At 45.5% G+C, this 11,962-nt stretch overlaps 1 protein-coding gene across 4 annotated transcripts in view; it reads left to right on the top strand.

Moving 5' to 3' along the window:
* PLS3 (plastin 3) overlaps positions 1-10,344 on the top strand; it is a 52,269-nt gene extending 41,925 nt beyond the window's left edge. For 3 of the 4 annotated variants that reach the window (XM_037408110.1, XM_037408108.1, XM_037408109.1), the window contains exons 6-17: positions 141-222; positions 935-1,100; positions 2,262-2,404; positions 3,739-3,765; positions 3,878-3,973; positions 4,460-4,655; positions 5,296-5,374; positions 6,048-6,162; positions 6,282-6,415; positions 7,286-7,409; positions 8,017-8,141; positions 8,983-10,344. In XM_037408110.1, the coding sequence (XP_037264007.1) occupies positions 141-222; positions 935-1,100; positions 2,262-2,404; positions 3,739-3,765; positions 3,878-3,973; positions 4,460-4,655; positions 5,296-5,374; positions 6,048-6,162; positions 6,282-6,415; positions 7,286-7,409; positions 8,017-8,141; positions 8,983-9,115 (1,420 nt within the window). In that variant the 3' untranslated portion in view covers positions 9,116-10,344. The remainder of the gene's footprint in view (positions 1-140; positions 223-934; positions 1,101-2,261; positions 2,405-3,738; positions 3,766-3,877; positions 3,974-4,459; positions 4,656-5,295; positions 5,375-6,047; positions 6,163-6,281; positions 6,416-7,285; positions 7,410-8,016; positions 8,142-8,982) is intronic. The other variant, XM_037408111.1, reaches the window with a different exon arrangement.
* Positions 10,345-11,962: the final 1,618 nt, after the last annotated feature.

Genomic DNA, 11,962 nt, shown 5'->3' on the forward strand with positions numbered 1-11,962 from the left:
GTTGATTTTTTTAGAAAAATAAATACGCAAAACCAAACGGGCGAAAGGAAATGTACTGTGGTGAGTGTTGTCATGCTGCATTGAGTTATGCTGAGACTACATACTAAATGTTGTTGAAATATTGGTTTTCCTCCCACCAGCAAAATGATCAATCTTTCTGTTCCGGACACGATTGATGAAAGAGCAATTAACAAGAAGAAACTCACCCCATTCATAATTCAGGTATGCTACTGTGTCTACTGTATCTAGTACTGTATGTACTTCAGCTATATTACTGTATCTTTTTTTGAAACTCCTATTCAGATAACATGAATGAAACCAGCATGGGGGCTCGAGGCACTATTTTAGAACTCTGGAAAGGAGCGAGTTTTATAACTTGCATTTAATTATTAAAGGCAATTTTGTGCTGTGCATAATTGACAGCGCTGCGGGTACAGTTCAAAAGAGAGAAATGCTAATTTAATGACAGAATGGGTAAAATGGCTGAAATGCTGTCTTCACCTGATACTGCTGCGTTGATTACACACAGCGCTGTCTTTTTACAACAATACGGTTATTGGCACTGGCTATCTATGAATCATTCCATAGTACGATGGGTCGTTTTTGAGAGGATGCCTGTGCGTGCGTGCGCTTATAATTTAACGCTTCTCAAGCCTTATTCTTGTTGATGCCACTAGATGCGTCTAACTCAGAGGCTGAAACTAAATACCAGAGGCTGAAATTAAACCCTGGTGCCTAGTTCAGATCTTGCTGATTCAGCCTGCTGCCACCACAGCTCTGTTAAAACTTCAGCTGCAGAGTGGCCGGGAGCATTTCCTCCGAGCTGCTGCTTTCGGAGCAAGGACGAGGGGGAGATCTCCGCTCCGCTGGTGCTGGATGAACGGCAAAGCAGCATCTCCCCTGGCTGTGTCTCACTTGGCTGTGCTGTTCACAGGAGAACCTGAACCTGGCGTTGAATTCTGCATCTGCCATCGGGTGTCATGTTGTCAATATTGGCGCAGAGGACTTGAGGGAAGGGAAACCCCACCTGGTCCTTGGACTTCTCTGGCAGATCATTAAGATTGGCTTGTTCGCCGACATCGAGCTCAGCAGAAATGAAGGTAAATGAAAGTATAAGTTATTCCTTCTAAAGTATGAACACCACATTGCTTGCACAGTCATCTCCAGCCCCATCGCTGCCTCTTCCCTCCCCTTCTCTCTGCTGAAAGAGGGGGTATTCACCTTCGAGTTCACCGGGGCGCGTAGCGAGCAGAGTGCTGTCCAGCCTGTTTATGGCTGCGAAGCAGGTTCGGGCGGGTGGGTTGTGCCACCCTGGTAACGTGTGTCAGCCTTGGAGAGCCGGCTGAACACTGCTCTGCGAGTCAGGATGCATCTTGGCACAAGCCTTACCGTGCAAATGAGCCCGTTGCTTTGTGCTGCCGGGGGCCAGGCCAGCTCTCCCGGTGTGCTTCGGCCAGAGGCACCTGACACTGTTGGGAGGTGGCAAAAGCTGCTTCCATCCTTTTGGGATTATAGACAACTGCACGTCTTCCTCGGGACGGGGGGAAGTGGAGGGCTTTTGGCTTTTGGGGAATGTGTTTGCAATGACTTGATTGTCCTAAAATCCTCCTTGCTGCCATCTGTGGTGCAGCTGAGCTCTCACCTCACCCTTGGCGGCGGGAAAGTGGTGCTGCAGCTCTCCCCCTGTGCTCAGCTGCTCCTGCACAACAGCCTAAAAAATTCAAAATTATTCAAATCCAAGATCTCTGTTATTGCTGCTTGGGCTATCGGAGCACCCAGGTGGATGGAGGGACATCACTGTCTTTTATTTAAACTTTCCCAGTCGTGAAACGGTAACATTGTTTGGCGTAGATTGAAAATTCATGGCAAGGGAAGGACTGGCCAGCTGAAGGGGTGCTTATCTTCGATTCTCTGGCCTTTTTTTAACAGTGTGTATGAAATCGCTTAGCAGCGCTTTTCCATCGAGCTAGAAGTAATTTACATTTAGCTTACTGTCATCAGCTTAAAAGACTGCATGTACAATCCAGAAAATTTTTTATACAAGAAAATACTTTTTATGCACAGTTTTCTAGGTCATTCATACTCTTCTTTGTGTAACAACCAACTTGGAAAACTCTATTAATACCCAGATTATTTTGACTTAATGAGTAGTTGGTATTGTCCCCTGTCTCATCCTGAAATGTTGCTGCAGGTCTAGTTCTGGCTTGCAGGTTTGCCTCTTGAAAACTCCTTTTTTCCCCTCACAAGCATTTTTCTTCTAGCACTGGCTGCCTTACTTCGTGATGGTGAAACTCTGGAGGACCTTATGAAACTATCCCCAGAAGAACTGCTCCTAAGATGGGCCAACTTCCACTTGGAAAACGCAGGCTGGCACAAAATCAATAACTTCAGCTCAGATATCAAGGTACCGAGAGCTCTCCTGACCCGCGTGTGCCTGGGGAGATGCTGCCAGCCTGCCCGAGCTGTGTTTGCATGTGTAAATGAGGCCCTTCTGCAGATGGGACCTTTCTTAACCTTAACACAGAGTGGGCTTAACGGGGGTTTTATGGATTATATTTTTATTTAAGGTTAAGTTGCATTTAAGGTACCGCAGTGCTGTTCTCTTTTGCCATGAGGTGGAGCCAGTGTTAAACTGTCGAAGCATTTTACGTGTTTTGATCGAGTGTGCTATTACTCATGGATTTTCGAATGTTTCTAGTCCATCTTTTTTGATGGAAACAATTTTTCAAGGCCATTCAGCCTGCAGGGTGAAACGCTTTAACTGCATCCCTGGAGAGCGTGACTTCCCCACAGTCTCGGCGGGTGATGGCATTTCACCCAAAATGTCATGGGCTGAGGAGAGGAAGGGAAACAAGACCCTTTATCCTCTACACTGGGCTGAGTAGAAATGGGGGTGAGGAGTCTTACAGCTATTTTTGAGATGTGAGGGGGTGGCTCCCTTCTCTCGGCACTGGTGAGAAAGGGATGGCAGTGACTCCTGGTCAGCGTGGGGTTTTTGGACACTGCTCTCAGCAGGTTTCTGCAGCTTATTCACATGGGCAGCAGTTTTGAGGAGGAGAAAGAGGACTGAAATAGATTCCAGGTTAAAGGGCTATTAGAGGTAGAAAAAGACATTTGATAACGGAGGTGCATGGGGAGCTCAGAGCTCCCCTGTGTGTGTGCGTGCCTGTGCACACTCACGTGGTCACTCTTATTTCCAACTTCAAAATTGCTTACAGCTTTGCTGATAGCTGTTGGATTCTCTGGTGCCACCCATAGGCTGCCAGGATATGCTGAGGTCCTTCTTAGCGCTGAGGTCTGAAAGGACTTGTAGTTGGTGAATGATTTCTGCAGCTGTTTTCTGCTCCTAGTTCATGACCATCCCTGGCCTCTCTCCTTTAAGCTGTTCTAGCTAGCAGGCAGGCACAGGAGAAAACATTCAGGCTTCTTATAATCAGCTTTTTGCCTGGACTTTGTCTTTGCTGAGCCCTTGCCGTTGTTGCTGTAGCAGTAGAAATGGCTACTTGTTGAGGGATTTGGGCTGCCTTGGGGCACCTGGCCGTGGGGGCCATGAGAGCGAGCAGCATGCGGCCATTGCCGCCTCCAGCATTGGAGAGGAGGCTGTGGCACCAGAGCTTGCAGCAAAGGCAGCATTCAAACAGTTAAAGCCCAGAATTTTCCTCTTAAATATTTCTAACCTTTTCCCTTTCTGTTTTCTTTTCTGCTGCCTGGATTTCTGCCATTACGTTCTCTTTTAAGCTTACGGATTTTGGTAATTCAGTAAAGGTACATAAGCCAGTTATGCACAGTGACTTGTTAAAGATGAGCATGAAACGAATTGTTATGGTGTATTCACCGCTGTGTGGGAGACCTGAGTTTTATTTGTCATCCATTTTAGGATTCCAGAGCTTATTTCCACCTCCTCAACCAAATTGCACCTAAAGGGCAGAAAGAAGGAGAGCCTCAGATTGATATTAACATGTCAGGTTTCAATGTAAGTATTCGGGCTGTCATGTCCTTGTGCTACAATTGTGAACTAGCTGTACCCTATAATTGCCTGATGACGTCTACGTAACCTGGTATCTTAATTCCTAGAGCGTGTAAAGTGTCAGTGGGCATGTGCACACCTCAGGTGTGTGCTAAATGAGCGGTGGTTGCAGGCCTGATCGTTACCGGCCAAATCATTTTTGCGTTCGCTCCGTTCAGGACCATGCTGACTTTGGCTTCTGAACCACCAAGTTCAAAAAGCGTAAAGCATCTAAACTTGGAAAACACCATGCTAGGAAAAAATAGCAAGACAAACTGCGACGGTTACATCCACAGCAGCAGGAATGAGCGTGCATGCTTCATCCCTTTGTGACTGATGCCTAAGGAAGGGGGTTAGAGTTGTGACACCGCCCCAGGTAGCAGTCAGCAGCTTCCCACCTGTTTTGTAGCCTGATCTCTTCCATGACAGCCGTTGTCCGTTGCATCCCGGCAGGAAAAGGATGACTTGCGGAGAGCAGAGTACATGCTTCAGCAGGCAGATCGGCTTGGCTGCCGGCAGTTCGTCACACCAGCTGATGTGGTCAGTGGCAATCCCAAACTGAACCTGGCTTTCGTTGCCAACCTGTTCAACAAGTACCCAGCACTTACCAAGCCTGAAAACCAGGACATCGACTGGACCCTACTGGAAGGTGATGGCCTTATCAGTCACAAAATTAGCAGGAGAGAAATACCTAAAATAAATTCTTGTGTCACGACGCTGTGCCCAGCAGAGCTCTATCTGTTGAAGTAACACCTATAATTTGAGGCTTCGGTGCTGCAGTGGTGGTTTACTCATTTGGGGCGGATGAGAAGGGTACTTGACAGCCTGTTCAGTTGCTCTGAACCTGCAGGAGCGCTGCCAGCAGCCTGTCAGGCCCCTTGCCAGGGCTGGGAAGTTGGGTTTGCTATTTCCTGCGGTGGGCAGGAGCACCTCAGTAATGCAGCGAGACATTCGTGGGAGCACTGATTGTTGGCAGAACTGCGATTAGGGCTTTGGCTGCCTGCCCCCCACATAGCAGTTAGCGAACACCTGTGTGATAAAGCTTCCTGCTACTTTTTCTTGCAAAAAATGAGGCACACCCTTCTGAAGCATGGAGGAATCAAATTGATACCCAAAACTCTAGTTATCAGGACAACTCTCTTCTATCGAAAAAATTATAATAGAAAAAATACTCTCTTTTTTTTTCTACTCAAACCTAGTTGATGAGCTATGCTGCTCAAAGCTCCCCGCATTGCAAGATGGAACTTTAAGCTTGCAGAGATTTCATGAACCTGTTTTCTCTCATCTAGGAGAGACACGTGAGGAACGGACCTTCCGCAACTGGATGAACTCCCTTGGTGTGAACCCACATGTAAATCACCTCTACGGGTAAGTGTTAGGCTCTTGGGAGAGACCCACCTCCCAAGATCAGGCTAGAGATGTGCCTCCACCAGTGTCCTGTCGCCCACAGTGCTGAGCAAAGAGCTTGAGGAAGGACGATGGTAGGGAGTGGGAGATGCTCACCATAGCCTCCCTGCAGTCCCTAGCTTAGGGGTTTCTGAGCCTGCACTTGGCATGCCAGCAAAAAAGGGCTGAAGACGGTTTATTTTCCCCTACCTTGTGTAAATTGGTACTCTGAGATCCCAATACATTTAGGTTTGCTTGAGCAACTGCATTAGAGAAACTGGAACTAAATTCCCTTTCACCTATTTTTAGGGCTTAACCGAGACATCATAGTTAGGAGGCAAGATACTCTGGGTCCCTGTAGTCAGTGGAGGGAGCTGGCTACCTTTTGGATTTTTTTTTTTTTTTGTAGCACAGTTTTTCTTCTGGATCTGTGCTGATTACCATGCCAAGACCTGCTGCAGCTCAGCAGCTGGCTGATGTTAAGCACAGAGCATTCCTCCTGCCCTGAAAACTGCAACATGTCTTGAATTGTTTTCTTTTTAGGATTGTTGAAATTGCAACAGCCTGTAAAGAGTAGTAATTAGTCAGGATGTGACAAAGTCAGAGTGCATTTAAAGTTTGAAACATTAGGCTTAATCAATGTTTTTCACTTAAGCGATCTCCAAGATGCACTGGTAATACTACAATTATATGAAAAAATCAAAGTTCCTGTTGACTGGAATAAAGTTAACAAGCCTCCGTACCCTAAGCTTGGAGCAAATATGAAAAAGGTAAGCATTTCGAAAAGGCTTTAAGAGAAGCCATGGATGCTAAAATTCTTATTTGAGGCTTCTAGTCAAGAGACTGCATTTGTGAGTGATTTTTCTGTTTAAACTCTTTTCCTGTGTAGCTAGAAAACTGTAACTATGCTGTAGACTTGGGAAAGCATCCAGCTAAATTCTCCCTGGTTGGCATCGGCGGACAGGATCTGAATGACGGAAACCCAACGCTGACACTAGCTTTAGTCTGGCAGTTGATGAGAAGGTAGGACCAGTCTCAAACATGTAAAACTTGTAAGTGGAGTACAGAGTCTGGGAATTTTTTTTGCCACAAGAGCACTACAGCACTGGAACAGGTCACCCAGAAAGATTGTAAAACCTCTGTCCTTGGGGGATTTCCAAGACACAGCTGGAGAGAACTGTGGCATCGCTGAGCCTGCTGCATGTGAGAGTCTGGAGCAGAAACCTCTGGAGAACCGGCTGGTGGATCTGTGAGCATCCTGCTGACCGGGATCACTGCTCAAGTCTGGTCCATATGCAGAAACCCTAAGGAGCAACATTTGCACAACTCTTATATTCTAACTTTCAATTGGAAATTGATGGAGAAACAATCCAGGGCTACTTAATAATCCCCTTCTGCATTGGCATGGGGGGAAGGAGAAACTTAACAGACAAAGTTGATTGACCTTTTTCTTATCTATTTCTGAAGAATTCTAAGATGATGCAAATATATAATATATAGCTGCGTGGTAACTCCTTATTTGCATTAGAGGTCAGCATGCAAATTCATGGGTTGATCTACACCTTTCAGGTAATGTGTTACCACTATGGAGCAAATGGTCAATGGTGAAACAGTTTTAACAAGCGTCCTGAGCCCAGGCAATTTTGTGAGCTCACATTAAAGGACTTGAAAGGCTAGAACGACTAAATGCTTTAACAGAAATCACACTTCAGATAAGTGATTCTTCCTTTTTGCTAAAGGAGTTGGTTTTTTTAAAAAAAAAAAAAAAGTGCAGAGTTTGAGACCGTGAAGACTTTCCAAGCTGCCATGGTCTCTTATTGCATCCTGGCTGCACGCTTATCAGGGCTATGCCGAGGCTCTGTGCCTAACTTTGTTCTCTCTGCTGCTTCTTAGGTACACGCTGAATGTCCTCGAGGACCTGGGTGATGGTCAGAAAGCTAATGATGACATTATAGTCAGCTGGGTAAACCAGACGCTGAAAGAAGCTGGCAAGTCCACCTCCATCCAGAACTTCAAGGTGCAGGTTCCCCTCTTGCATCCAGAAGGAGAGACATGCTCAAAAAGTATTTCTGTGTCTGGAGGAACAGCAGGAACATCTTATAAAGGGGTTCAAACAGGACAGGATTCAGTTTGTGCTGGGAACAAAATGGTCTCGAGCTACCAGAGTGGAGACTTTTTAGGATTGCCCATAATGGGGAATAACAGTGGGGCAAGAAAGCTGGTAAGGTGGCAGCTGAGGGGAGGGTGGCCAGGCTGTGGGGCGGAGGTGAGGGCTGAGATGCTGGCAAGCATAGGGGCTGGAGCTGGTGGGCATTTGCAGTGAGCATTGTCCCTTGGGGTCCGGTGAGTGGGGCAGACCTGCTGCCTGCACATTGGTTGCTGCTTTGTATTTTCAGAGCACTTGCAGTAAATGGGAGTAATGGTCCTGTACTGTTAGCAAAGGAGAAGCAGCACTTTGGTTTTTCCCTGTGGTCCAGCTGGGAATAATCACTAACACTGCTGCTTTGAAATGGGTCGTTTAAAGCTTGTGGTGTTGCACATCGCAGAGCAGGTGAATTTGAGGTGAGAAGTGTGCTTTAAGGATTAGACGTTCATCTTTACTTGTCTGTCCCTACATTTTCTAGGACAAGACCATCAGCACGAGCTTGGCGGTTGTGGATTTAATTGATGCTATACAGCCTGGTTGTATCAACTATGACCTTGTAAAGACTGGTCATCTGTCAGAAGATGACAAACAAAATAATGCTAAGTAAGTTTGCAATCTCAAAAGCTGTTTTGCATCGGAAGAGTTGTGCCTTCTATGTGCTGCCTTCAAGCTGCAAGTGTTTTTACCACTGTTTCTTACTGTGGTTTTCAGTCTCTTTTAACACTGCACCTTTTAGATGGGCAGCACTTCTTGAAATCTAATTGCTGTTCTTGCCCGTAATGCTGGAGGGTCTAGTTGGCTGGACTCTCTTGCTTGTTGAGAGAAATGCAGAACAGCCCATGCAGTTCTTAGCAATGATACTCTGTTTCTCACCTGTTTGTTCAGGCATATGAAGTGCTCAGCTGGTGGCTCAGGGGTTTTGAAATGCAGCCCTTGTGTAGGTCTTGTGTCTCGCTGAATCATAGGTTGTCACGTTTAAAGGATGCCTATTAAAACATGCCTTGAAATGTGTGTTCTGCGACCGTTTTGCAGTGGCTGAATGACAGCAAAATTTCTTGCAGAGAATAGTCTTGCTTGATAATTTTCAAAGAGCAAACAGAAGGGGAAGTGTAAATGTTAGTTGATTAATCCTTGGTTATACATGCTACCTATTAGCCCTAGAAAATATTAATTGCAATTTTTTTAACTGTTGTTAAAGTGGACGTGACATTCAAAGGCCAATTTGTACATTAATGACACTTTTGCTGTATTCCTTTTCCACAGTAAAGATCAAAAAAAAAAAATTCGTAAAACAGACAGATGAGGTGTTGTTGCGTTGTTACACATCTTATACTCTTGATAAAGAGGATAATAGGTGAAACTGAGTTGTACAGGGCAAGAGCTGACTTGTTATTTATTGGTAGCAGTCTCAGTGCTGACCCACTCATCTTTCCACGGTGAATAGGTATGCTGTGTCCATGGCAAGAAGAATTGGTGCCAGAGTTTATGCTCTTCCAGAAGATCTTGTGGAGGTGAAACCGAAGATGGTCATGACCGTGTTTGCCTGCTTGATGGGCAGAGGAATGAAGCGAGTATAAAAAGCTTGATCCACGTAAAGAAAAAAAAAACGAAACAAAAAGCAACAAAAACCCAACCTGCCACCTTGGGTGCATGAGTAGCAGATCAGCTGTGACCACGTTGAAATGCTGTTGGCCTAGGAACTGTTGAAGTTCAAAGGACTTTGTTTTGCTTTGCAAGACAAACTCTTATCAAAATTCTCAGGGAGAGGAGTTTTAACCAACAGATGTGCTCTTTTCCCAAAGGAAAGTTTAACTTATCAAGAGCTCACAGAAATGCATTCATAACAGACCTGCATCTTGCAATACTGCTCTGGAGCTGTTTTCATTCCATTATTTCTCAGATACTTGGTGTGTGGTTTGGTTTTTTGTTTGTGGGTTTTTTTGTTGTCTTTTTTTTTTTTTTTTACCCCTGAGGGCTATAAGGTGGTTGGTATGAGTTGTAATGGAAACAAAATCTAATTTCTGTCTGCAATCCAGTTTAATTCCTATCATACGGTCCAAGCATATTCTAGGTTTGACCACTTCCTTAACTTTGCAAATAAAGCTACAGTACAAGTTGGGACCTGCAGGCCAGCTCACAATGCTAAAGGAGAAATGTGTAATTAGGAAGATGGATCTTCCTCTGGTATTCTCTGTACATGGTGCTTTTTTATACATCTAACCATTTTGATTACAGATGAAGCATGGCAGTTTTTTTATCTTGCTGCTAATCAAAAGGGTTTTTTTGGTTATTTTGGTTGGGTTTTTTTTTAAAGTTATGCTATATATGAGAATACCACCATCCTTTGATCTCTTGCAGTAACACGTGATAGCATGTTGCTGATGGCACGGTTACACCTGAGAATGGAAGTGAATGCATTTTTGTATGCATCTTGGTTCAGTTCTGTGCATCTAGAAAATAATTTTTATGAAAATCTGCATGAAAACTATAACTTTTTTATTTAAAATGCTGTTGGATATAAACCCAATATACATTGTGGGGAGGTTTTGTGCAGGGAAGAGGCAAGTGTCATAAACACCAGGGTTCAATCAACTGAACAGCAAATGTGCTGGAACATAAAACTATTTTTACAGATAAAAGGAAGCATTGTCGCCAAAGAAGGAAGATGCTGTATCCATAGGATTTAATATTATCTTGCTTTGGCAAGCTGTTTGCTGTATTTTGAGATCATTTTGCTATTCCAGGCTATTCAAAGTGATGTAATATGGTGGCAAAGCATTAGTTGAAATAAAAACATTTAAATACATGCTTCTCTCCTTATTTATACTGACCTAGCATGGCAGCCTGTACTCAGTTGCTTTTAGCTTTGCTTTGGTTGATCTTTTTGTTTTGTGTCAGGTCCATTGGTCTGTAAGATAACCTAGAATCAGGGTGTGCTTGAGGAGTTCTTGTTTTTTAATGTGGGCACTGGCAGTGCAGTTCCTCAGAACCTGTGTTTTAGCAAGCTTTGCCTTTATGGTAGCTTCTGTAAAACCTTGCTCTTGGAGTCTTGCTGTGCACCCAAAGATGATGTCTGTGGGTGTAGGGGAAGAGCTCCGTTAGGGCAAAACACAGAAGGAGGAAGAAAATTTCCCTGTGTCAGGGACATGCCATCCAGGCTCGTTTCCAGAAACCACAGGATTGGGGCTGTAGTGGCAGCTGGCACAAGTCTGGCATGATTTGAGTCTCGGGGTGCTGTGGTGGGAGAGGGGATGTCCAGCAGCCACCAGCTATTGTGGGGGGATTTGCCCATTCACTGTGTCCATCAAGGGTGCACAGCCCCACGGGTGCTGGTGGGACGTGGTGATCCCAATCCATCGATTCTTCCACTCGTGCAACCCGTGGGTGAGAGCCTGGGTGTCTGGTGAGCTTTGCCAAAGCTGTGGCCCGATAGCACAGAAGTCCCCAGAAACACCCAGTGGCTCTGAAAATCAGGAACAAATGTGAGACTAGTGTCACGTAAGCAAACTTCTGTGATCTGTGACCATAACTACATAAACCTGGTCCAGGTTGTCCCCCTCCTGACCTGTCTGGAATGATATTTTGTTTTTTTCGGTGGTGGAAACAGGTAGGTACACTTTGTGCAAGAGGCATGTTGCAGCTTGTCTGTTGATGGAACGGGGATGAGTTTGTAGATTAACTCAGATTACAGGTTGGTGTCTGGCCGTCTCTTTGGGCATCAACCTGGGCAAACAAGGTGGCACAGCTGTGGGTTTAAGCCACTCCAAAACTCCCCCCAGACAATTGCTTGGAGGAGTATGGGAACCCCACTACCAAATCTGTCATTCCCCATCCCATGCTCCAAACCATCGTATGGTGTGAAGGAGTTCTCTTCCAATGCTGTGTTGTCGGTGCTCCTGAACCATGTATGTTGTTGTCTTCACTTTTCTTATTAAAGCAAGGAGGGGAAAAAAAAAACACCACCACAACAGAAAAACCAGTCCCGTCTTACTGTGGCCTTGTCATCCGTGGGACTTGCAGAAGCAGATCCTGCTGGCAAGTCATTTCTGTTGAAGCAGATGTTACATAGATCACCTAGATCCCATGGTAAGAATCACACGGCTTCCCTTTGGTTCCCCTCTTTCTATTTTTCAGGGAATTAAGTGTAATCATACTAGCAAGATTACTGGGGCCCACAAGGTGCTGTCTTGGCAGCACGGTGGGGTGACACGGGTGCTGTGCACGCTGGGTGAGTGATGTGCTGCGAGCACACGGGTGGTGCAGCAGAAGCTGCCACCCCACGAGAGCTTTTTTTGACAGCCCAATGTGCGGGTCCCCTGCACAGTAGCAGGCAGTGAATGGGTCTCCAGCACAGGAGCGACAGAGACGAGCCTTGGGCTGGGATGCCATCCAGGGGTGAGCGCTTATGGCCAGCTGTGCCCCAG

The sequence above is a fragment of the Falco rusticolus genome, chromosome 14 (assembly GCF_015220075.1).
Source record: "Falco rusticolus isolate bFalRus1 chromosome 14, bFalRus1.pri, whole genome shotgun sequence".
NCBI lineage: Eukaryota > Metazoa > Chordata > Aves > Falconiformes > Falconidae > Falco > Falco rusticolus.